General features: G+C 48.7%; 9 protein-coding genes across 9 annotated transcripts; 3 read left to right on the top strand and 6 right to left on the bottom strand.

The window, feature by feature from the left end:
- Nucleotides 1-115: 115 nt before the first annotated feature.
- On the top strand, nucleotides 116-781 carry FSUBG_4847 (glutathione S-transferase; the record flags this gene model as incomplete). The annotated part of the gene is made up of 1 exon (XM_036682879.1): nucleotides 116-781. The coding sequence occupies one exon, from the start codon at nucleotides 116-118 to the stop codon at nucleotides 779-781; it is 666 nt and encodes a 221-aa protein (XP_036539533.1).
- A 2,934-nt stretch (nucleotides 782-3,715) lies between these two features.
- FSUBG_4846 (extracellular membrane CFEM domain protein) lies at nucleotides 3,716-4,354 on the top strand (the record flags this gene model as incomplete). Its single annotated transcript, XM_036682878.1, has 2 exons — nucleotides 3,716-3,935; nucleotides 3,993-4,354. 2 exons carry the CDS (start codon nucleotides 3,716-3,718, stop codon nucleotides 4,352-4,354), a joined length of 582 nt encoding a protein of 193 aa, XP_036539532.1.
- A 729-nt stretch (nucleotides 4,355-5,083) lies between these two features.
- On the bottom strand, nucleotides 5,084-6,077 carry FSUBG_4845 (vacuolar membrane protease; the record flags this gene model as incomplete). The annotated part of the gene is made up of 2 exons (XM_036682877.1): nucleotides 5,084-5,151; nucleotides 5,198-6,077. 2 exons carry the CDS (start codon nucleotides 6,075-6,077, stop codon nucleotides 5,084-5,086), a joined length of 948 nt encoding a protein of 315 aa, XP_036539531.1.
- Nucleotides 6,078-6,574: 497 nt separating this feature from the next.
- Nucleotides 6,575-9,818, bottom strand: FSUBG_4844 (aminopeptidase Y; the record flags this gene model as incomplete). The annotated part of the gene is made up of 5 exons (XM_036682876.1): nucleotides 6,575-8,147; nucleotides 8,194-9,028; nucleotides 9,080-9,111; nucleotides 9,159-9,449; nucleotides 9,496-9,818. The coding sequence occupies 5 exons, from the start codon at nucleotides 9,816-9,818 to the stop codon at nucleotides 6,575-6,577; spliced, it is 3,054 nt and encodes a 1,017-aa protein (XP_036539530.1).
- Nucleotides 9,819-10,846: 1,028 nt separating this feature from the next.
- On the bottom strand, nucleotides 10,847-15,014 carry FSUBG_4843 (uncharacterized protein; the record flags this gene model as incomplete). Its single annotated transcript, XM_036682875.1, has 7 exons — nucleotides 10,847-11,401; nucleotides 11,451-11,765; nucleotides 11,813-12,036; nucleotides 12,229-12,446; nucleotides 12,496-12,878; nucleotides 13,536-14,648; nucleotides 14,697-15,014. 7 exons carry the CDS (start codon nucleotides 15,012-15,014, stop codon nucleotides 10,847-10,849), a joined length of 3,126 nt encoding a protein of 1,041 aa, XP_036539529.1.
- Nucleotides 15,015-15,408: 394 nt separating this feature from the next.
- FSUBG_4842 (major facilitator superfamily transporter) lies at nucleotides 15,409-17,395 on the bottom strand (the record flags this gene model as incomplete). The annotated part of the gene is made up of 4 exons (XM_036682874.1): nucleotides 15,409-15,618; nucleotides 15,670-16,604; nucleotides 16,651-16,676; nucleotides 16,722-17,395. 4 exons carry the CDS (start codon nucleotides 17,393-17,395, stop codon nucleotides 15,409-15,411), a joined length of 1,845 nt encoding a protein of 614 aa, XP_036539528.1.
- A 619-nt stretch (nucleotides 17,396-18,014) lies between these two features.
- FSUBG_4841 (tol) lies at nucleotides 18,015-20,181 on the top strand (the record flags this gene model as incomplete). The annotated part of the gene is made up of 2 exons (XM_036682873.1): nucleotides 18,015-18,342; nucleotides 18,488-20,181. 2 exons carry the CDS (start codon nucleotides 18,015-18,017, stop codon nucleotides 20,179-20,181), a joined length of 2,022 nt encoding a protein of 673 aa, XP_036539527.1.
- Nucleotides 20,182-20,197: 16 nt separating this feature from the next.
- Nucleotides 20,198-21,676, bottom strand: FSUBG_4840 (uncharacterized protein; the record flags this gene model as incomplete). Its single annotated transcript, XM_036682872.1, has 1 exon — nucleotides 20,198-21,676. One exon carries the CDS (start codon nucleotides 21,674-21,676, stop codon nucleotides 20,198-20,200), a length of 1,479 nt encoding a protein of 492 aa, XP_036539526.1.
- Nucleotides 21,677-22,459: 783 nt separating this feature from the next.
- On the bottom strand, nucleotides 22,460-22,726 carry FSUBG_4839 (uncharacterized protein; the record flags this gene model as incomplete). The annotated part of the gene is made up of 1 exon (XM_036682870.1): nucleotides 22,460-22,726. The coding sequence occupies one exon, from the start codon at nucleotides 22,724-22,726 to the stop codon at nucleotides 22,460-22,462; it is 267 nt and encodes an 88-aa protein (XP_036539525.1).
- Between the last annotated feature and the right edge of the window lie 2,037 nt (nucleotides 22,727-24,763).

Here is a 24,763-nt window from a genome sequence, read left to right as displayed (position 1 = left end):
CGGCTCAAAGTCCGGCCAAGAACCGAACCGCGAAGTCCAAAACACCAAAGTATAAAGAGTCACGATAAATCAAGTAGAATAGAACAGTAGCTCCGGAAACAATCCAATAATAGCAATGGCATTCAACAAAGCCTCACAATTCACCATTTTCCGTGGCCCTGGAAAGCCAACCGCTTTCACATGGTCCCCCTTCGTCATCAAACTCGAGGCTCGCCTTCGCTTTGCCGGCGTGTCCTACAGGGTAGCCGAAGGATCACCGAAAACTGCACCACGAGGAAAGATCCCATACATTGAAGCTCAAGGTGAGAGTTTGAGCGATTCGACATTCATTATCAAACGCTTTATCGAGGATGGTCTCATTCCTGATCTTAATGCAAGTTTGACGCCTGTTCAGAGAGCACAGGATCTTGCGTTTAGAGCTCTCCTGGAAGAAAAGGTTTACTTTTACGGCACCCGCGAGAAATGGTGCGATAATTATTATACCATGCGTTCCAACATCTTTGCTTCTATGCCGTGGCTTCTACAGGTTGTCATAGGGTCTTTGGCAGCTCGTGCAAATGCAAGAACTGCGTATGGACAAGGAACGGGCCGTTTGACAGACGAAGAAGTCACAGAGTTGAGAGAGGAGGTTTGGGAGAGCGTCGGAGTTTTACTAGCAGAGGCGAGGATGCGGAAGAAAGGCGATGATGGACCGTTTTGGGCTCTTGGTGGTGATGAGCCTACAGAGGTTGATGCGGCGATCTTTGGGTTTATTGTTTCGTCGTTGATATGTGAAGCGTGAGTTTGCACTGGCTGTTGATGAGGTTGGGGGTTATGCTAATTGTGTTTTTTTAGAGCTCCGACTTCAGCGGCTATCATGAGGAAGCATTCGAGTTTGATGGAGTATGCGGGGAGGATTCATGAGAGGTATTTTCCCGATTATGAGAGATGGGAGTAACGTGGTGTTGTGGGCACGGGGTAAGAGTTGAAGAGCTGGAGGCATAGAACATGAACCGTAGTTAGCAAGCAAGTTTGTCAGTTCATCGCAGATAGATCTCAACTAAGAAAGACAGGAATCAGGATGCATGCCAACAATTTTCATCTTGAGTTCCTGCATGAAATCTCCAACACCGTCAGCCAAGTTGCTCCAATCCTACCTTGCGTCACACCATGTTTCATCTCCGTATTCTCGACTATCAAGGCTCGACGTCAGAGCATCTATTCCATGAAACTGATTGTCAATGAAGCTTGGAAAGGTCCAAATGACGTTTGTCCAAGTTTTTGAGCTCTTTTTTTCCTTGCAGGGGTTCGAGGGTGATTGGTGGTAAGTACCCTCTAGCGAATCAAGCAAGACGGGAACTCCCCGTGCATGTTGGTGATGACAACTCTCAAGTTGAGCGTGAGAGGGACAACTTCATATGCTTCAATTGATCTTCAGCCTCGGTATATGTACAATAATCCTCTGAAACTCTAACTTATAGCTCAGCCTTCTCCTTACATTTATTAACGGAGATTCGCCGTGTCTCAAGAAATTCACCAACCAAACCAAGGCAGGCAGATCTACCAACCAACACAACTGCTGGCATGCAAACCCGAGCTGAGATGGTTGCATACAGCTGCTATGTACCTATTTTAATCGCTGCAAAATGAAAACCAAACCTCGTCTGCCCCTGGAAACTAGACTACGCCGCACAATGGCTTCACTGAGGGTGTGGTGTCGGTCGTCACCGTCGTCTCATGGTGCAGGAGGTGGACATATAGCTGACGATGCATAAGTGCATTATGAAGATTTAGATCTCTTGTGCAACCTGCATTTATTTATTCAATTCAGCTCAGCTCATGTTTTAATCAGATCTTGAAATCTCATGATCTTTTAATGGGAAGATGCTACCGCGACGGTTCGTCTTTCATGCATGTTCGCCAAGTCGGCAGCGGCGGATATTGTCCACAATTATAGCGATCAGACCATTTCGATTCCCTAGGTTCCCGCCTAAGAAAGATCCCGCTAATAAACAGCAATCTTGTCTTCTCCAGATTCTCTGCTCAGCTCCTCCTGTACCCAACAGCACTGCTCTAATATCCACGTAAATTATTAGTGCTGTAGAGCCTGCTAGAAAACTCGGACACTTCCGTTGCCTCGCATGTGAGCCTCGGCGTGGCGGTCCAAAAGAGCGGTTAATTCGAGCGCATTTGTCCAGTGTAGGAAGGCAGTTGGTCAAGATCCCTGCAAGCCTGACAGGGTCCCCTTTTATTCCCGGGTATAGGGGGTGCTAGTGAGTGTGTGGGTGTATAATGTACTGTAAGATGCGGGGGAGTTTGGGACACCGTGCACTCTCAAGTTTTGATGAGTAACTGAAAGAGAGGAAGGGAAATCAGGCCTTGACTTTGCCAGAGAGAGTTGGTCAAGGAACTAACTAGCGGTCACTTTGTTTCTATAGCATGCCACAATTGGAGGTAGAGAGAGTTAAGATTGTAGAACTAGATAGCAGTCAATTGACCTACCATCAACTCAACTCAACTCTACCTAGCCACAACTGTCAAACCCATTAGCATCTTTTGTTCCTGCATCATTGGCGTCCCTGCCTTGCCTTGCGTTGCCTCATCATCAAACCTGTTTTCTATGCCTCTCTTTTCCCTCTTTTTGTTTAGTTCCTCCTCCTCCTCCTCCTCCTCCTCCTCCTCCTCCTCTTCATCTTCGGCTTTGCCGCTCAAGTCGGGCCTAGTCCCCAAGCTCCCCCATCAACTGGCCTCGGATTAGTAGTACCCTTGTTCTCCAGCATGTGACTTGGCCAAGTCAATTCCCCGTTGAAGGATTCTCCTAATGGCGTCAACTGTTACTACAGCACATACATAGCTATTTTCTCTTTTTCAATACCAGGCACGCATTGAAGCTTTGTTTTACCCCGGAGATCGTAATAATAAATCTCAATGAGAAAAGAAAAGAAAAGAAAAGGGGAGCATTGTCCAATATCCGGGGGTGGATCGAAATCTCCAGCTTTTCTCTGCTGGCTTGATGAACTAGACAGTTCGTGCCATGTTGATGTTCTTTTTCGAGGTCAATCTCCGAAAAGTTGATTCTCAGAGTCAGAGAAGAAACGAGAACTTCACATGCCCCAGCGCTAGACCCATCTCCGCATCTCGCCCCCGGACTTTGGCATCACCCCTCGTCGATCTACTCGGCCGTGTGTGTCGAATCCGGAAGCCCGCCCCGCTCTCACAACGGCATAACAAAAGCTCTTACACGCCCTGGGTTGGTTACTTACCACAGCAAGAATAGAACCCTCTCCCCCTGGTAAGAGTTCCCTGTCCTTCTTTCAACCTCCCATTTGTCAACTTCCAGCTTCCGGCTCGTCGCAGCGCATCCCGACCCCCCTCCCCCGAGTCCACTCACACTAGACTCCAGAAAAGGACGAGGATCAGAATCAAGAACAAGAAGTTGACCTGCAAGTCTGCAGGAAAAGAGGCTGGTCTTCCCTGTAATGGTTAACGGGCAACGGCACCGTCACGCCCTAACCAAGTCGAGCTGACTTGTTGATTCCCTTTCCAACCTTCACATACATAAAGCCTCTTCTCATCCATCTCTCAAGCTTTCCTTCTTTCTTCTCCTCCTCATCCACTCGCTTCCATTGGACCAATTCAGCATCAGCTTCAGCCTTGCCTCTCTACACTCGTTGTGTCTTCCTCGCATATCAACAAGTTTATCAACTTTAAAGACAACCCAAGAACAACCTTCAAGATGAAGTACTCTTTCGCTATTGCTGCCCTCGCCACCGCCGTCTCGGCTCAGACTCTCGCCGACGTCCCCAAGTGCGCTATTCCTTGCCTTGACGACGCCATCACCAGCAAGACCGACTGCAAGACCACCGATCTCACCTGTGTCTGCAAGAGCTTCGACGATGTCCGAAGCGCCGCTACCTCTTGTGTGATCACCAAGTGTGGTTCCGACGTTGCCATCAGTAAGTCCCAACTCACAATTACATATGACAAGGCATCCATATACTGACTCGCCCCAGACGAGGTTCTCCCTGCCACTGAGAAGCTCTGCTCCGGCGGCAGCGGCTCCGGCTCTGCTGAGGAGTCCTCCAAGGCCGACACTACCAAGGTCGAGACCTCCACCAAGGTTGTCGTCACCACCAGCGCCGTCGCGACCACTGCTGTTGAGACCACCGCCGTCGAGACCACCACTGTCCCTCCTGTCGTTGAGAGCAAGACCACCGCTGTTCCCCCCGTCATCGAGACTCCCACCACCAAGTCCGAGGCTGCCGGCGGTGCCACAAGCACTCCCGCTCCCTCAGGTGTCGGCGAGAACAGCGCTGCTGGCCTCAAGGGTCTCGGTGCCATGGCCATGGCTGCCCTCATGGCCCTTGCTCTGTAAATGGAGTCAATTATGAGCGCCAATTCCTCATTGTGAAAAAAACTACTCAGTTCTTTCACGTGAAGTGACAGGCATTGTTACGAGCTGAAAGGAAAGTGATGAGGAGGAATGGAATATGTGTACATGGGAATTGGATTCGGATTTGTGATTGGAATCACGGGTTAATAATTAATGGTCTTGAACCACCAGAATATAGCAAATATACCAGTGACACTTGTCTCATTTCTCTGCCCTCAATTGATCGTGAATCGAAGGCCATGAATCAATTAACAAACTGAGACAGTCAGAATCATGCCACCAAAATCGTGATCAAATTCCCCATCATCCGAGTAAACACTCACCTTCTAGAAGTAGAAACATGACTAGTCATGTCCCAGTAAAAAGTGGTCGACGTCTGTCGCCGTTTCTGGCACAACCGGCGCCCGAAACCCTTACGCGGCCTCATGCGGGGAGTGCAGCAAGCGATGTCACGCCGTAAATAGACAAGACCAACCAATTCATTCATTATGTGGCTGATGATATAGTTTCGATCGAGATCCAATGGAAATCATTTCTATTATGCATAAGATCGTGGCAAACTTGTCTAGTCTTTTGAGAGTCAGCTTCGTCATGTTCGTTCAGTTATGGGCCAGTGCTCACGGTACACGTCTATTGTTGTTTGTCAAAGGGCCCTTGAACAAAGAAAGGGCTGGGCCTCGTATTCTTGACCCAAGTTTGTTTCACCTCGTTTCAATTCTTGGCTGCTTCGATCTCTTCGACCCAACCGCAGACTCTCCTTGCAACTTCTAAGCTCGCATCTGAACTTGTTAGCAACCCCCACCAACTTTTCGATGGTCAACTTACCCTCTCTCGTGCAAAAAGCGTGAGGAATATCCCCCTCATCTTGCACAATTCTCGCTTTATCTCCTCTCTTCTCCACGATGCCGTCCCTCTCGTCGTCATGAATCCAATGATCCTTCTTAGCATAGAACAAAAAGAACTTTGGCGCTCCGTTCTCCTCTCCTGTCGTGTCCCATAGATCATCGTTCCACTTCTCTTCAGTTATCATCTCCAGCTCTGTCAATCCCAGATGAACTGCCTGCAACACGCCATCTCTACTCTTCAACCATCGTGCAGTGATGTCTGCGCTCGCAGGCGTAAAGCCCAGAAGGCGCTGAACGATCCATGTCACGCTTGCGACACTCAGAAAGCCGAGAAGGAGACGTGCGAGTAAACAAGCTGCAGTGTCGAGGAAGGGAATAAAGCGACGCAACAACTCGAACTGTACACCATTGGATGACCGAGCAAGGTGCGTAAGCGTCGGACATATCAGAAACCCATGTCGAAGCTTCAAATGCGGTGCTCGCTCCGGATTCTTCATATGGCGATGGAAGATCTCAACAGTGATGAATGACCCAACGGAATGGCCCATGAGAATCACAAAGTCGTACCCTTTTCCTTTAGCCGCAACGATATCGTACGTACCCTCGATCTGTCCCTCCAAATCCCATGGTTTGTTTTTTGAACTGAAAGGCTCGTGATCATCGTCGCTGAAGCCGAGCAAGTTCGTGCCGTAGATATCATAAGCAGTGTCTGTCTCGATCTTGTCTAAAAGGCCACGCACATGACTGAGGAAGTCGGTGTAGTACTCGATGAGGCCTGGGTTACCACAGATGTAGTGAATGAGGGCTTTCTGTTGAGCCCCTCCAGAGCGCTCTGAAGGCAGCCATATTTGAGGTGCCATTGTATGTTGTTGAGTTTGGTGAGTGCTGAAATGAAGTTGTGATATTGAAGATAAGGGATGACGAAACCATTGGCGGAGTTTTCGAACAACCCGAGCTACCCGGTAGCGAGATAACGAAACTGAACATAAACACGCCCACACATTGGATCCAATTCCATGTATCCGTACATTTATATCTGGAAATGACTTCTAGTTTATACACCAAGGGCTAAGCCAGGCGTTAAATACTGTTTATCGTGGCATTGCTATGCCAAATCTCACGAGAGCACCCTTCAGACCATTAAGATATTCGACAGTCATATTCGTTACGGCACTCAGGTTACTCAAGCATTAAACAGTAGGCCAAGCCAAGCCAAACCAAACCAACGCATCAAATCAGTCCCAAACTCCAACCTATGGCTAGCACCATGCCTTGAAACCGTACTCAGGAGCCACTCTAGAAATGCTACAGCCAAATCTTGCAGGTTCCGGTCATGCTCGTGTACTATCTATCCTCCTCAGACTTTATGAGTCTTTCGAACTTCTACGAGTCCGACATTCTTCTTGGTAACTGCCGCCCAAGTTGGCATGTACTTCAGAAGCTCGTCAAGAGCCGGGATCGTTCCAGGCGTGTTGGCATCACTGTAAGCACAACTGACAGTGACTTCGAGACGATCAGCTGTTTGCTCTGCTGACCGCACTCTCAACTCGTGGTCTTCCTGTGACTTGATTTCCTCCTGATCCGAGTCCACCGGCGCAGATAGAGCATTTCGCTCATTCAAATACAAGTTCAATGTCCAGGGTCGATCTCGATCGCGGCGCCAGAGCTGGACGCTGCTGAAACCCTCAGAGGGGAACTTTCCGAAACGAGGATCTCGTGGGCTGGCACCATCCACGGCGAATCCATAGACGGGTCGTGATGTGCGAACATAGCAAAGCCTCGAGTCAATAGCATCAATTCGAAGTCGTGCTTTGCTTCCATCGCTGCCATATATCGTCTCAACTGAGACCAAATCGTCAGGAGTCTTATTCCTGTACAGTCTGGGTGCCAATGATGAGGCATCGTACTGGCAATCTGACAGATCACGTCCAACAGCTGGCTGACACTTGATCTCTCGACCCGAAGTGCTCGGCAGGGTGCTGATGACAGATCGCGCATACTCCTCAAGTCCTACGATAGAGACCGTGTTGGTACCATTATCCAGGTCGATGACTTGTTGGAAATAGAACTTGAAACGGTTACTGTCGGAAAACGGGAATGCGACCAGGTTGTAGATGAAGGTGCCGGCGAAAACACAGAAGAGGAACAGCGGAATATGGTGGGTAACACGGTGGATGAAAGGCGTGAGCGGGAGCAACAAGAAAATGCTCAAAATGCCCAATGACAGCACGGGAACAAGGAGGCTACCCCCGTCAGTACCTGTCATCTGGGTAGCAGACATAACAACCAGGCCAATGTTTCCAAACAGGATCACGGGTACGGGAGCCAGAAAGAGGAACTGGAGAATCCAAGTCCACGTAGGAAGGCGTCCAGACCAACTCTGCTCATGCTCGAAAGGCTGGTATCGTCGCATACTAGGCGGAGAGGGTGAATTTTCAGCGACCGAACGGCGATATGTGTTGGCAAACGAAGTCGGAACGTTGGACCCGTATCCTGATTCACCGGCCCTAAGCGGCGTGGTCTCGGTCGCATCCTCAGATCCGTCCTCGTAATCATCTGCCTCAGCATGAGCAGGCTCACTCTCTGTCTGGGGTCTAGATTCATTCTCATTATCGCGGCTAGAAACATCTCGCGCCTGATGAGCGTCGTGAAGCTGCATTGCAAAGTCATGCTTCCCAAGCAACGCGAACTGTTCCAAAAGAGAAATGAACAGGGCAAGGAAAATGGCCGACTGGAAGAACACGGTTGCGTAAAGGGCACCAATGTGCATACGGTCCTCTGCCACAGCACACACAACTTGCACACCCCAGCCAAGGGCAAAGAGCCACATCAGAACAAAGCCTCGATGAAGTGCACTGGGGCGAACAAAACTGGCACCACGCATGATGAGCCAAAACGAGAAGTAAAAGATGGAAAGAGTCATAGACCACCTGGAAGACATTAGTTTTTGATATGCCAACAAATAAAGCCACCTACACAGCATATCCGCTGCTGTAAATAATCAGCGGATTGAACTTAGCAATCAGAAGAGTAGATGCAATAGTTAGTGCCCCAGCGAAAGCGAGGGCAAATGGAAAGCGGAAGAATCCCTTCCAGCCACCCAACACGACTGGGTCATCGTTAATGTCGTGATGCATCTTGATATCCCTTGAAAAGAAGTAGTATTTATCCTTGCGAGCCAGGATGTACGTAAAGGCAATCAGGATCAGCGGCGTGGCGACGAGAAGCGTTAGAGACCATGCAAAGAGTCCTCTAAGCGCGAACACGGCCCACGCAGCACCAAAGATATCGAACCAGACACCCTCAGCCTGCTTGCCGTTCTGAGCAAGATCAGAGTTGCCATCGGAACGGTCACCATTAAAAATGGTGCCGGTCGTCTTTGACAGGTGCTCAGTCGACGCGAGAGCAGCGGAAAGCATGTGCCAAATGCTGTTAACAGATGTGTGTCGTGTATCGTCTTGGTTGGTATGGTACCGAGCGCGAGGCTCATAGAAAGCAATATCAAGTCCTCTTTGTCCATAGGCATCTGCGAAGATCTCGTAATCGGTTGCGCTCTTGATCACACCTCTCTCGAAAGCATTAGCAGCAACAACGGACCCTAGTGGATGGGGGCTCTTGGAGTAAGCCTTTGCAGCCTGCAAGTCAGTGGTACGGAAAAGCAGCGCGCGGCCTCCTGCGCCAGCGCCTTCAAGGTTGACGAATGTATGAATGAATAGTAACAAGGGACTGTAGCCGAAGGCTCTGGCACCGAGAAGCCCATCCTCCTCTGCGTTGTTGAAGAGCAGAACGATGCCGTTCTTGGGTTGACGCCCTTTGAGTGTAAAGTAGCTCAGGAGCTGGAGCATCGACACGCAGGACATACCATCGTCGGTGGCACCATAACCGGTGGAAACGCTGAAACATCGTCAGTTGAAGGACCTCGATATTTTGGTTTCACCTACGAATCAAAGTGGCAGTTGACAAGAACACCGCCTTCGCCACGGAACTTCTTGTACTTGGTTTCGTCACGCCACCATTCACCCTCAGGGTCGTTTTTGCCGTGGATGTAGACGTAGTAGTTGTTGCCCTCAAAGTACTGCCCCAGCCATGTTCCCTTGGAAATATTAGAGCCCATACGACGAGCAGTATTGTAAGTCCAGGAAACGTTAGAAGTTCTGTCATCGAAGAGCGTTGCTCCACGAGGCTTGTCTTGAGCTGATACAGGCGAATCTTGGTTCTCCATAGAAGATGTTCTACTCATGTTAACGATATGCGCATGAGAGTGGGACAGAGACTGACCTTGAGTGCCAAACTACACCACCAATCGTTTCGGTGGTATACGACATATCATTGCGATCGAGAATCTCCTTGGTCCGGTTAATGATGAAATCGCGTACTCGGTCATTTTCGTGACTGTTGTAGGGATGATAGGCGCGAGTAATGGTTTGCAGATCGAGCCATGCTTCAGTCAGATTGAGACCCTGATACAGCGACCGATCAGCCGGAGCTGAAGGGACAGTTTCGTGAACCCAAATAAGAGGAATAAAAAGAGCGAGATATATAACAGTCGTCCAGAAGGACACGGGCCCTGGCCGGAAGGCAAGAGGATTCTTAGCCCTCATGGTGAGATGATGATTTGGTTTGGATTGGAGCTGAGGTAATCCTAGGTGACGCGCCCACGTCAGTGCGTCGCGGAGTGGAAAAAGGTCTTAGTTAGGTGAAAAGTATATGGCGATTAAAGTTATAGGATCATGGTCAGGTCTCGAATCAGCGCGTAGTAGTGCAGAGGCTGAGAATACGAAGAAAAGAGCCAAGAAGATGGAAGATAAGACAAGGCAGTTGAGGGAGAGAGAGTATGAGACAGACGAGAGGGATCTAGTTAGATCAGATGACCCTCGTCGTGAAAATGAAACAAGAAGGCACCGCACAAGACACTTCAAGAACGCGACTTCCTCAGCGCGTTGTAGTCACCTCACTTGAGTGCACCAAAAACCGAAAATATCATCGAGTACCAAAACGAGATGAAGTTTGTAGAACTTGATGAGCCAAGAGGCGAGGCAACTGCTACTGATTGCGTTGCTTCCATTCCCTTGTCACATGGCCCAAGCTCCCTGTTCCGGAAGGTAAAAAGATACGTACAATGACGCCAGAGACACTGTAATGCGGGGTCTACGCATGTATGAGCTGCATTAAATAAGTTTACGTGCATAAACAGGCCTCAGAGCAACAAAGCTTAGAGTAAGTTATCTAAGTCTTTTCGTCATTTAGGATCGAGGCCTGAGTTTTCTTTCCTCCCCTGGTCAGGGCATTTCACAATTGGAGACATTCTCAAGGTCACAAGCAACAACAGGAGAGACTGATCATAACTAAAACGACTCAATTATCAAGTACAAGTTGCCTACGCGATTAGTTCCTTGCTTTTAGTGAATTATCTCGCAAAACACAAGCTGAACATCAAAGCTCGTTGATACAAAGCAATGAAACGCAGTCTCATATTGCAGTCAGTGGTTAGTTCGCTGCCACGTTAGAAACGATCGCTTATCCTCCGTTGTCGGTGTCTGGTTATATAACGATTCTTAAAACTATAGTTGAGGTTTAAAGCTGTGTCAGAATGCCCCTCGGAACCAAACAGCCTCGTTAGTCTGCTCAGTTAAGCACCGGGAGGTGGGGGAGGCGGAGGCTGATCACTGGGAGGTGGTGGCGGGGCATCTCCAGAAGGCGGAGGAGGAGGAGGTGCAGCGCCGGCATACTGCTGAATAAAGGCATTAATGTCTCCAAGGCCTGGGGGAGCACCGGGAGGAGCCGGAGGTGCACTGCCAGGAGCACCAAGACCAGGAGGAGCTCCCATTCCGGGAGCAGCGCCGTAGGCACCATAGCCAGGATAACCAGCATACCCACCCTGAGTTCCAGGAGCCTGTTGCGCCCAGGGAGCAGCAGCGCCTGAAGCACCTGCGTAAGCCTGTCCATAGTAGCTGTCGCCAGCATTACCGCCTTGATGATCGTCGTTGCGACCACCGCGATCTCTAGCCCAGGGAGCTGCCGATCCACCTTCGTTAGAATCCTGGTTGCGGCTGCGCCATGGTGCAGGTCCACCAGTAGGGCCTCGCTGCCAAGGCTTCGCGTCTCCGTTGCTCGGAGCGCCAGGGCCGGCCTCGATACGCGCAGGAGCTCCAGAAGATCCTCCACCAAGCTCTTGCATGAGTTGCTAATGTGTGTTAGTATTGTATAGGTAGGAGAAACAGCGGAGTTCTTACCTCGTATTCACGGTCAACATCATCTCCGCCACCGATACGACCAGCAGGGCGGGCACCAGCATCGTTCTGGCGCCAGCTAGCACCACGCTGTCGGTCGGGACAATCGCGAGCCATATGACCAGCGTTGCCACAGACGCGACAGATGATGCTCGCAGTGAAGTTTTGCTTCTCAGGGCAGTCGTACTTGCGATGACCGATCTTGCCACAGTTCTGGCAAGCCTGGTTCTCGTCGTCTCGGAGGGTACCGTTGAGCGCGGCGAGTTCTCGGAGCTGGTTTCGCTTGAGTTCGTTCTGGCCTTCAGGAATAGACGCAGCCTGGACAGTGTTAGTATAGATCTTGGGGGGCTTGAGGATAGACTTACAGTCTCAATGACGTTGTGGATGAGCTTCTTGGCCTTGTTGACCTTCTCTTCGGTATCGGCCATGATGAGACAGTGCAGATCTTCTTCCTGGTTGCTTGCGTGCGCGGCATCAGACCGACCCTTACCCTCCTTTACGGAGCCCTTGCCACGAATGGCGATCTTGGCTCCTGAGTCTCCCTCCATTTTCTTCAGAGTGTTACCTCGAGGTCCGATAAGTAAACCAACTTTAGTACGAGAGAGCTAGTGTTAGTGTCTGATTCGCAAAGATTAGATGAACGTGTGAAGGTTAGTCCATTCGATGAAGGACCAGGCCTCAAACACCACCGGGTGTGATGGTGAGTCTGATCAAACTCCAAAAGGAAAACAAAAACAGGGGATAATTTTGGTAAGTAGGGTTAAAGGGTTAGCAATCATACTGAAGTTAATTTCCGGATAATCGTTAACAGGAACATAGACCTTCTCCTGAGTCTTAGTAGGTCTACGATAATCCTGTGGCGGGTGGTAGTTAGGAATGGTCTTCATGGCCTTCTCGATGAGCTTGTGGCGCTCATCTTCAAGCTTCTTTCGGTATCGGTACTCTCGTGTATTGATACGTCGACCGTGGTTATCGTATTGAGGAGCGGGAGAAGGAGATCTGTCATGAGTTAGTATTGCATGGATATTATCAACAAATAAAAACTTACCGATCGCCATCAGCTGGGACGACATCATCGATGCGAAGCTTCTGGGAGATTTCCTCGATACGCAAATGCAGTGTGTAGGCCTCAAGCTGTTCACTTGTCATGTTGGACAAGATAGCAGTGGGCAAGCCCATGAGGCCAGCCGCCTTGTTCTCGGATGCATCACCCCATCGGTTTCGCTTCTTTCGTCGTCGAGGTCCATCAGCTTCGCCACGAGGCTCGGGATCGCGTCCACGCTTCAAGTCGCGATCGACTCCAGCGTTGCCATTAAACTCCTCCTCCTCGTCTCCGAAGCGTCGCTTCCCGAGAGGGATGTTGTTGGAACCGGTGATTCCTTGGCTTCTCCACGACATCTTCGAGCGATACGCAATCAAACTTCTGATGCGCTGGGGAAAAGGTATATGATGGTCCAGAAAAAGAGCTGGACTTTTGTTGTGGATGTTGAAAGTTCAGGGTGGGTGCCTTGGTGCTTTCAAATGTTATGGGGCGATTTGACGGGTCGGTGAAACACTCAGCCGGAAACCCACGTGACTTACCTGAATCAGTTGAAAGCGAGACTACCTTAGATGGCAATGTGACTGAAGGAAATAAAAGGGTCTTATATAACAGCGAACGATTAAAGTTCTTCAGGGAATGGATATAGCAATGGCGTAAATTTTGCAGTATTATTGAATATTATGTATATATAGTTTATGCTGCTTTGAACTGCAAAAACAAGGTTCTAATCTTCTTGGTTACATGCCTAGAGAACAGACAGGTTTATCCACATAGCCACAGGATCAGGCCACAAGGTCCTGCAATGACAGCCAGGAAAACACCCACGCGTGAGGTCAATAGTACCGGGGTGAGTAAAAGAGGATTGATCAAAGTCTATATCTGAAACCGACAACCTGCCAATCCGTCGCATCTGATTCAGGGTCTGAGAAATCTCCATGACCCCGAACATCCCCTCGTACAACACCCCCTGAGCCAGCACTTCCAACGATACCCTCTACTCTTGTTCGTCTTTCATTCGAACCTTTAAGATAGATTCTCAAACACACAGCACAGACTGTAGCTAAGCTGTAGCAAATGGCGATAGCCTTGAAAGCAGTCTCGTATAGTGGATCCTCAGACTTGAGGAAGAACTGCGGACCTGCCATGTTTCCAACGCAGTATGTGATGAACAGCATGGCCGTTATGGTCATCTTCTTGGTTACGCCGCGATAATTCGATTGTACGAGGGCCATGTTGAGAGGCATTGCTGCAGATCCGCTCGAGAGGAGGAAGTAGGCGAAAAGATGGATGCTGTGAGGCACATTGTCTCGTTTGTAGATGATTGCACTGCCAACGACACATGGCATGATAACACCGATGATCAAAATGCAGTTCAGCGTGCGGAATCGGCCAGCCAGGTATCCGCTTCCTGATATGATACCTGCTGATAGAAGTGAGTAAGGTATGTTGATGAGTGTGGATTGCAAATTTGTGAATCCAAAAGATTCAACCACGATATTCGCGAAGCTTTGTGATCCACCATTTGGAATCTGCGTGAATAGCTCGATACCCACGATGAACCAAGATTTGGGGTCAATAAAGCATTCACGGACCTGATCCCATCTCCAATCAGTATGCTCAGTCGAACCAGTACCAGAAGATACCACACGCTGTGCCGCGATTCTTCTCTCCTTTGGCTTGAGGAAAGAAGCTTCAGAGATGTTGTCTGGGAGAAGGAAAAACAAAGGCATCGCCCACATAAAAGTCGTGGTGCCTAGAATGATGTACATCCACCTCCAAGGTCGTATCGACGATCCATCGACATGACCAACTGCAAATGCAAGTAAACTGGCCACCAAGCCCCCGACAGAGTTTCCAGAAAACCAGATTCCAACACGAGTTGGCATCTCATCGCGCGTATACCAAGTTGAAGTCAGAAACATGAAACCGGGCGTTATCGTGGCCTCTGCGACTCCCAGAAGGAATCGCACGACCAAGAGGCCACCGAAGTTATGGCACGCCGCAGTGAGTGTAACGACCAAGCCCCAAAATAGTGTGTTTACCGTGAGATACTTCCCTGTTGGAAGACGTGCAACGAGAATAGTTGTTGGGTATGTCCATAGAAGATAGCCCAGGTAAAAGACGCTGCCAGCCCAGCTGTATTGCTGGCCTTTGAGTTGCTGCAATCATATTAGCAGTGAAGGTCTGGGATCGAATGGTGGACGTACAGTATCCTCTCTGAGTCCAAAAACAGCCGCGCTGGATAGGATGACCTTGTCCATAAAATTCAACATATAGGTAATGAACAGTAGTGGAATGATGGCTTTGTCAATCTTGGCCAATACTCTGTTTGCCGCTTCATGGTCGATATCATTCTCTTGAGGCAACAGGGTACTGCCGGCCGCAGAAGGGTGTCTATGGACATTTAAGAGCGGAAGGTTTGGATTGTTGTCGACTCCATGCTCTGTGAAGCCGTCTGGTTCACCGTCAAGCGACGACGAAGCATCTCTTCTGTCGGAGGTGTTGGTTAGACATGGCTCGCTCATCTCTGCTCTTGCATGATGGAGTGATAACTGAAAAGAGACAAGAACGGCATCAATCTATTTCCATAGCTTCACTACTATGGGAAAATCCTCATGTCCCATTGTTTCTGAGAAATGACGCCTGTTGAGGGAAGGCTAAGTCGTGCTCGAAAGATAACGGTCAAGCTCGAGAGTGCGAATAGCTTTCTGATACTGTACTGAACACGGACAGATGTATGTGACCCAAATTGCATAAATGATTTCGCCGCGATCAGTCAGAGCAAGCATGAAGGTGCTTCCGAAATCGACGAGAATATGTAGTTTTCTTAAAATTTCGGTCCAAATAGTCCCTGATCATAAAACTTTCAGATGGTCAAACCGCGGTGACATGCTATCCTCCCACATGGCTACTTTCATGTCAGGTCGTCGATACACCTCGAGGTCTGGAAGTAATGCGTCGCATTTCCTGACTCTCGCTGATGCCTCTAGAAAAGTCAACCTCGTCTGCCTGGTTCAATTCCCGCGCCTCGTTGGCAATGCCCAAGTGTGCTTCCTGATGATCTTTGCTGAGATGATGCGCTTTCATGAAGAAACTAAGCAACAAGCCAACGCCGGAGAATACAGTGTACTATCGAGGATCAGTATGAGAGGAGAATTAGAAGTCGGTCGATTTTCGCACCATTATCCACATCTTGTCGAGAGCATTGAAGAATGCTGTCCTCACGACAAGCTGCGACTCTGTCGGTAAGGTCTTGATCATATCGACGCTCGCAGATGCAGATGTACCATTGAAGAACCTGGCAAGGTCGGATCCCAGACTATCTTCAAGAGTCTGATATTCACCTTTCATTTCGTTCTGGAACAGTATCCCGCCAATGACAACGGATATGCCTGAGGCCAGTGTTCGGATAAAACCCATCGCAGTGGTGGAGGCCGCAACGTCCTTGTGCGGCACAACAGCTTGAACAGACAACAAGGGGCCTTCAAAGTTCAAGCCAACCCCAATTCCTGTCAATATCTGGTAAGAGATCAATTTTGCCCAGTTCATGTCAATGTCCAGGCTGATCATCAGGCCCATTCCCAGTGTCATGATCATCAACCCAACACGGGAGACCAGAAGATACTTGCCACTGAACTGGATGTAGGCTCCAGTAAGAGCAGCAGAAATTGAGATGGGCAAGATGAAAGGGAGAAGTAATACACCCGAGCGCAGTGGGCTTGCTAGGAGAACTGCTTGAAAGTATAGCGGCAGGTAATAGGCGACACCAAGAAACACAAACGCGTGGAAGAATGTGACGGCGTATGCTGAAGAGGACGAACAGGTCTTGAAGAGATGTACTGGCAGAACGGGAAACTCCGCCAACTTCCACTCGTTCCATATGAACAAGACGCCAGTGACCACACCAGAAACTATGAGAGACACCACTGTTGCAGAGTTCCAAGGTTCGTACACACCACCAAGATAAAGACCGAGTAGTAACATCAAAGTCCCTCCGATGATGAGAAAGCTGCCGGGCCAGTCTATGGCTTTCAGGCCTGCCCAAACAGGGGTGTTGGGGGATGGGAGCTTGAGAGTAAAGACCAGGAGAACAAAGACTGCAGCGGTGATTGGTACTAGGGATATCAGATAACGCTCGGAAGACCTGTCATGGAAACTTACAATTGATCCAAAAACACCACCTCCAACTGGACACTGTTAGAAAGAATACCCTCCAACCGACATGAACTTACTTCAACCGATCTGTAAGGGCGCCTCCAAGTACGGGACCAATCCCAGACGCAACGGCCCAGACAATCGATGTCAGCCCATAGTATAGCCCGCGGTCCCGTTGCGAGAACATATCGCTGATACAGATATTCACCAGCGTCTGCATCCCCGCAGCGCCCAATCCTTGAATGGCCCGCCCAGCGATAAAGACAGCAAGGCCGTCAACCAGAGCACAAATAAGGCTACCTGCAAAGAATATGACATTGGCGACGAGCAATATAGGTTTTCTACCCCAGATATCGGAAATCTTGCCCCATGGTGGTGTTGAGGCAGTATGGGCGAGGACAAAAGACGTGCCTATCCAAGTATAACCCGAATCAGATGCAAAATGGGCAGCGATGGTTGGAAGTGCGGTTGATACAATGGTCAATTCAAGTGCGGCAAGGAAGACACAGGCGCAGAGCGAGGCCATCACTGTTGCACTTTGAAGGAGGGTCTTCCTCGATTTGGTACTCTGGAAGCCGGGTTCATTGGAGCTTGAAGCGTCATGGTTGTTACTCAAATCGGAGACCGGCGTTTCTCGAACAGGGCGGTGTTGATTGCAAACTTGGTATGCCGCTGAGCCTCTGTCGTTGATATCGTCAAGTTGTGTAATTGGCATGGACGGCCCAGGCGCCTCGGAGGTTGTTTGTGACATGGTTATTGTAAACGTCAGACATTGCAGATTGTCTTCGGATATGAGTTACGAGGAGGAGAAGAAAGGGTATTTATATAGCAGGAACTCCATGAAAGATGACATCGATTCCGTCGTGACGTTGATGCTAGTGGTTCGTTTCTTGTGAAAGGATCCTTGCCCATGGTGTTGCTCCCAGTGGATCCTTTCCTGAATGCGATCGCATTCGAGGTTCCACCAAGATGAGACGGGCGGGATTGTATCTGGGGTAAGCGCATTCCCACCAGACCAGAACCTAGGGTCCTTGGTGCTTCCCTACATATCTTTATCCTTACAAGCTGCGTCGCCAGATTTGGGCATCTTGAACTCTCATTCTCATGAAGCTTTTCTTCTTGTTCACTCGACATAATGGACCTTGGCTACACAATCAGCCTCTCATCTTTAGCGATGCCGCCACACCTTTATCCCATGTCAACAAGATGCGCTAGGCAATGCGACCCCTAAGAGAACTGACTGGTACATCACGTGTGAGGCTTCATGCGTGATAACACCAAGTCCTACATCTCAGATTCCCTAGTATATGCGATTCCCCGGTATCAGATAGTGTCGTCCCATTCACAAGAACCAAGCCAGCTCGCCCAGTATGTCAGACAACAAATCTGATGTCAGAACCTTACAACCCCATACTCTTTGCTCCCTCTGTACGTCTTTCTGGGAACGTGCAACGTGCCTCAGATTTCGACCTGAAGTCCTTCTCAACGGCGGAGAAGGTGCCCCACCGATGCCACAGCATCTTCTCTTCTCTCCCAGCCGCACTGATGTTCTATCTGCTGCGTCGCAAGGCTGCCACTTCTGCTCCATCGTCGTTGGAGCCGTTGTAGGATGCACCGGAGATCATGGTGATCGACAGTTTCCCGGTGACAAGAATGGCCCTATCTATATCTCAATAGCGATGTTGGACACAGATGCTGGTACCTTTCTCCTTACGTTGTTTCCCTGCGAAGAGTCAAGGATCTTTAGTCATGATCAAATACTCAGCGATTATCCCTTACAACTACGCCCACTCACAGGTATAACTTATTGTGCCCTTAGATTCTAGCTGCTAATCTGTTTCAGAGAGCCATGGGGGCATAAAAGATGACAATCAACACCTTTTATCGACGCTGCAGTCAACTACCTATTCCGACGCAACTGCCGACTTCATTCGATCTTGGATTACTGAATGTCAGAGTACTCATATCCTGTGCGGCGACGACCTTTTGAGCCTGATTCTTGGTCCCGCGGAAACAAAAGTACGACCCCGTCGCTTGCTAGATCTATTGGCTTTCCCGGATATCGAGAAAATACGGATTATCGAGGCCAATAATGACCACACCAAGGAATACTGCGCCCTGAGTTACAGCTGGGGATTTAGTAAGCCCTATGTCATGACATCCTCTAATCTGGCGGCGTTTCAGAAAGAGATTCACGTCAAAGACTTGCCGAAACTACTACAAGACTCCATTCGAGTCGTCAGGGGTCTTGGGTTTAGGTATTTATGGATCGATGCCCTTTGCATCATGCAAGATGGGAGCCAATCTTCTGCAGCGTCGGATGATTGGGTTGACCAAGCAGGCAAGATGAATGACATCTTCGGTAACGCAGCTGTTACCATCGCGGCAGCCGAATGCTTTGATGGCAACTCAAGCATGATCGTGCCACGAAATCCGTTGAGTCAACTATCTTGCCGACTGGACGCGAGCGCTAGTCTCTACTATGAAGTCGTTCCACCATGCACTCCACACTGTTTGCTACACACTTTCGATAAAGCGCGCTTTCACCTCGATACAAGAGCGTGGGTTTTCCAGGAGCGAATATTGTCGCCTCGGACGGTGCACTTGACTCGCAACTTCGTTCACCTTGAGTGTAGGACTGAGCTCCGTTGCGGCGCTATGGGAGGATCTGGCGCATGCTATCACAGTGGCGCAATCGCCAAAGCAGATTATCAAGTACTGTTTTCCATGTTTGGACTACACGGGCTTGATGATTCTGCCCACGACGCATTTCTCTCCTTCTGGCATGAACTCGTCAGGAGGTATTCGACAACGAATCTGAGCCGCAAGTCAGACCTATTGGTTGCTTTGGCTGGTCTTGCAAAGCAAGTTCAGATAAAATCAAAACTCACCTGGTCGTTTGGGTTGTGGCAAGAGCATATACTCCGGGATATGCTATGGTATGTTAGGGGAGGAAGAGGCGCAGCTTGTCGTGAGAGGTCGCCGACTTGGTCTTGGGCCAGCATTGATGTACAAGGACCACAGATCATTTATGAGCCTGCCACACAAGTTTCCCTCCTTGCGGACATCATCGAACCGCCCGATGCAACAGACTTTGTAGGCCGCGGTCTACTAGTAGACATAACGAAACATTGCGTCAAGGTTTCAGGCCTGTTACGGCCTGGTGTTCCAGATTTGTTAAAATATGGTCAAGATTCTGCTTCTAGCACGAACAAGGACATTCGTGTCCATAGGAATTGTCAAGGATTACGACATATCCACCGCCAATGCCCATTTCATCCAGACTACGACCTACCAAACAACATCGAGTTGTACAGCTTGCTTATAGCTTGCGCTTCGGGACCCCAACAAAGCATGGGCTCTTGTCAAAGTTCAGATACACATGTGGGGATTGTTCTGACGCCTGCCCCAGGGCATGAACGTCGATACAGACGCGTTGGCTATTTCCACATTGACATTCAGGAGACAGATGATGATGATCAAGGAATACCGTGGATTCTGGAGAGCTCCAATTTTGTTGAAATAGAGGTCATCTAGCAGAACCTGACAAATCTCACCCGAGGCAGTGTAAAATATTCCTGATATGCCCCTGCTGTTCTGTTACTCGTCCTACACGCCTACTTGTTGGCTCAAACCATATTAGTGCTTCATTCAACGACTCATCAACATATCCAAGAGCTTCCTGCAAGTGTCGTAGACAAGTCTCTCGATCATTACGCGTGATCTCAAAGCGCATCTGCTCTATTCTGCCTAGACCCTCTAGAGCAGCGTAGCGCAACTTGGCCCTTGGGAAACCACTGAGTTGTTCAGCCCGCTCCAAAGCCATCCTATAGTACGACTCTGCGCCTTCTAGATCACCGCCATCTAGGTGATCATCTGCGACATTGGTGACAGTCCAGACAACGTTTCGTGCGAATGCTCCATAGAACGATTCTTGGTTCCGCAAAAGCTGAGCTCGGCGGTATCCACCTTCAATGCGGTCTCGACCGTGATAAAGGCAGTCACAAAGCCGTTCCTCGATATAGAGACGATGCCAGGTGTGGGGGGACTTATCGGAGAATACAGCCAATGCAGCCCGAAGACTCGAGATAGCCGTGCACTGCAGTAGTTCAGGTGGCAATAAGGAGAGAGACAGCAAGAATTGGATGAGAGGGGAGGGTGTCCGTAAGGACGAAGCCATTGCCGCCGAATACCGGAGTAGGCATGTCAATACTTGCTGTGCATTGCAAGCCGAGAGCTCACAAACGATGGCCAACAGTTGGGCAAGACTCATTGGATGGCAGTCAGACAGAAGAGGCTGAACAAGGTCAAAAGCTTGATGGAAGTGTGGAAATGCGCCTGGGCCTCCACGCACCATCTGTGCTAGACCTTCTTGCATGCGGTTACCGAAACGTCCGTGTATTGTAAAATGATGAACCTCTGGCTCTGGGTGGATGTCTCGGCTGAGGTACACTCCGCAGTAGTCAGTTAGACTGGCAGCTGCCTTTTGCTCGAGAGTGAATATAGGCGTGGGGATATTAACAGGAGACATAGACATGGCCACGCTGCTGACTGAAGATAGCGCAGCGATTGTTGAACGACCTTCGCTCGTACCCTCCACAGGGCTATCTCCCTCTTGTAGGAGCCTGACAGGTGGTTCTTCCTGGGACACTGCAGCTGAACGACACCAGTCAATTGGGTTCGGTATACCCTTCCGTCTGAAGTATCGCAGGATCTCGTGCAGCGGGACATGGCGTCCTCGGATCACGAACCAGGGTTCGGGTACTGGCCACGATGCAGGGTCTGGATCAAGTAAGCGAAGAGCCGCAACCATGCCGTGAAACTGGTTGTTTCTTTGCAGGTTCCATTGGCAGATTCGAGCTCTGATCATGCGCGTGTTGACCCTGTATCCTAGCGATTTCAAATGATCCCTGACCTCTGCCATAGAAAGCCTACGGTCGTGGTAGAGTTCTTTGATAAGGGGTCGTAGGCGAGACCAGTCCTCGCTTGATGGTATCGTAAGAACTGATTGGGGATTCACGAGGGGATCCATTAGGGTGACTGATTTGTGAATGATGACATGCATGCAGAGTCTGTGATGGAAGGGATTTGGATATATATGCATGGGCGTTTTGTAGTTCTTACATTGGCGTTCCGTCTCATGGGCTAGATCACACCATGGCTGTCAAACATCCACCCCTTCACACTCCATGTCTTAAGAAATGGGGGGCTCGAGGGTTTTGCAGCATTTGGGGCCCCTCGTACGTTAGCTATATGCAGGTTTAGCGATCCAAACGTCCGAGCAACTTTGTCACGACGCATTAGCCTGATAGCTTATTGGATACCCCTCAAAGTGCACACTCGCAAGGGGGCATTCTTGTAGCGTTCTTCCATAAATATGCCTACGCTAGCCACGTAAAGGCAGCCTTGTTCTAGTGTAGGACTCATTCGGCAATTGCAAGTTGGAATCAGCCCATTTGGGGCTTGAAACTTGAAGAACGGGAGGGTTCAGCTCGTGCGGCTGAGTCTGCGATAGCGTGTAAGTTGCAACATCTACCCAATCGACGGTAACGAGGAGGTCACTATTGATCTACTTATCGATTTTCAACCTGGTTTATCAGAGTTCAGGCTCTTTTGGTGTGGTACTTTACCAAGAATGCAACCACTGTAGTTTTTCAGGCACAAGAACACAGAGCGAATGGCCGAAAATGATTGAATGGGCACTCCACTAAAACCTCACAAAAATGACAGAGTATTATTCAGTACTGAGAAAGAAAGACGGAAGCGCGAAAACAGCAGATCAAGCTAACTTCAACTTCAAGTCCAGTCCTCCCAACTACATCACCACACAACTATCCGTCACAGCATCAACGATCTCCTCCACGATCCCACCACTATCTCCATCATCACTATCACCATACCCAGAGAATCTCGTATGAACGTCAGAGTCATGGATTGGTTGGTTTGTAGTTGTGTCGACGTAGCTGGCGCCGTTGTTGTAGTCAACGCCAACTGTATGGTTATCGCCTGTTGTAAGATCAGGCTTGTCGACGCTGGTGGGATATTCAACCTTTGGAGGAGGTGCAGGAGTTTCTGAAGACATGTTGAACCAGGGTGGATGAGAACTGATGTGAATTGCCTGCTAAGCCGAGATAGATGAGTTGTTCAGCTGAAAGTCAGGAATAACTGAGACGAGTTTGCTGTTGGGTTGTTTGAGTATGTTCTTGATGGAGGCAGAGTCAAGAATATATAGGTATACATGTGTACAATACTTGCTAGCTTCTGGTGTCACTTACAGGAGCCCAGTACTACCATAACTCTATGGAGACATGAGGAACCCGAACTGCTCGGGCAAAAGCAGAATCATGCCTTATCCACGTCTCAAAGAGGAGAGCTTTCATCATAAAGAAGCTTTCAGCCTCAAACTGGGTAGCTAATGCACGGGCGTTTTTCGTTAGTTGGTCATGCATGGGCGTTCTGTCAAACTAGCGGTTTTAGACAACCACAGTCTTCCATTAATTTAGACAACTTACACGAGCGATACGACCCAAGAACCGCTTCTTATACATTGCACTTAGGGTCGCTCTTTCAGCCTCTCTTCAGCTCGCCTATGCATGGGCTTTCTGTCAATATTCGGCGTCTCTAGGGGCAGCTATCATCTGACCGATGCCACCATCTCAAAGACTTACCCTTGCATTGTGAAATAACCTTATCAGCAAGCATACTGATGAGAAACCCTAGAGCTGCATATGTACCGCATATACATGAATGGTATAGGAGTCACAGGATTGTGGTCGTACGCCAAAAAGTGTCTGGATTCAGCCTCGCATGATTTGACACCAGAGAGAATTATATATACCAGAGATTGCCTCTCCAGAAAGGGACTCATATGGCTCAAACCAAGACATAAGAAATCTGCTCACATATTTTGCATTCTCACTTCTCAATATCTCAAATCTGACCTTGGTATCTCTTGCTGAGGTACTAGCAGAGACACAGCTCTGATCATCCTACCCATCGGATCCCCCTCCCCCTCAAGACATTATCTACAAAAAGAAAAGATCAACATGGTCTTCCACCTCGTCCCAGCACTCGCACTCGCAGGCGTCAAGTATGTGATCAAAGAAGCAACTGATGCCCCGACCTGTGGCAAGTGTGGCAGGGAGAAGATGAAGATGTGGGCGGGCTTCCGTATCATCTTTCTTTGTGAGGATTGCGAAGACGGCATGAAAGTCAAGCTGGGCTTGAAGGCCGTACAGATTGCGACTTTTGGTGTAGGTTGATTCTCTCCGATTTGGGTCCAGTATGTGATTTGCGAGATCAACTGCTAATTAATGCTGGCTTGTAGCTGGCGAATTGATACCCGTTGCTGTGATTGAAGAGGATTATACCACCTCTACACAACCGTACGCTGTGTCGATTCATCAATTGGATCTGTCATTTCCAGGATATTGAACAGAGAAGCAGGTGTAGTTTTACATGGGAGTGTTGGATAAGCGATGCAGCATCATTCGTATATGTCGAAGAGCTGGATGGATGACGATGAATGACAATTTGCAGGCAGGATTCACTCATTTATATAGGGATCAAGAATGACACAATTATTTACTTTCTGCAATCTTTTACCGACAGTTCTAGATCATTTACTTTTACTTCATTGTAGGAACGACCTAGGACAAGGCTTTCTTATTTGCATGGGGCATCGAGATGCTCAGTTTGGAGAACTCTACCCAAGTCTCAAGTGCAACTGTCATATCATCAGGTCTGCACCTATTATATTAAACCCAAAGTGTATTTTCTAACCTTATAATTAACTTATAAACTTAACTCTATTACTACCTTTTAATTGCCCTAAACCTTCTTCCCTAATTACACTAATATATATATTATTATAAAACTTTCTTTAGGTTAAGCTTTTTTTATATATTAGTATTTCTTAATAATTCTAATAGCTATATATTATACCTATCTTTTTTAATTAAATTACTATTTATACCTTAAATATAAATATAATCTAAGCTAGATTTTACTATAATAGCTTTATAGCCTTTTCCCTTTCCTTTTTATTTTTTTTTATTTTCTTTAAAGTAAATAGTATATTCTTTTTTTATTAAGTAACTTAAATAACCTTTATAAGGAA

The sequence above is a fragment of the Fusarium subglutinans genome, assembly GCF_013396075.1.
Source record: "Fusarium subglutinans strain NRRL 66333 chromosome Unknown NRRL66333_c0000044, whole genome shotgun sequence".
NCBI lineage: Eukaryota > Fungi > Ascomycota > Sordariomycetes > Hypocreales > Nectriaceae > Fusarium > Fusarium subglutinans.
Note: the sequence above shows the minus strand (reverse complement) of the source record. Positions and strands in the feature narration are given on the sequence as shown.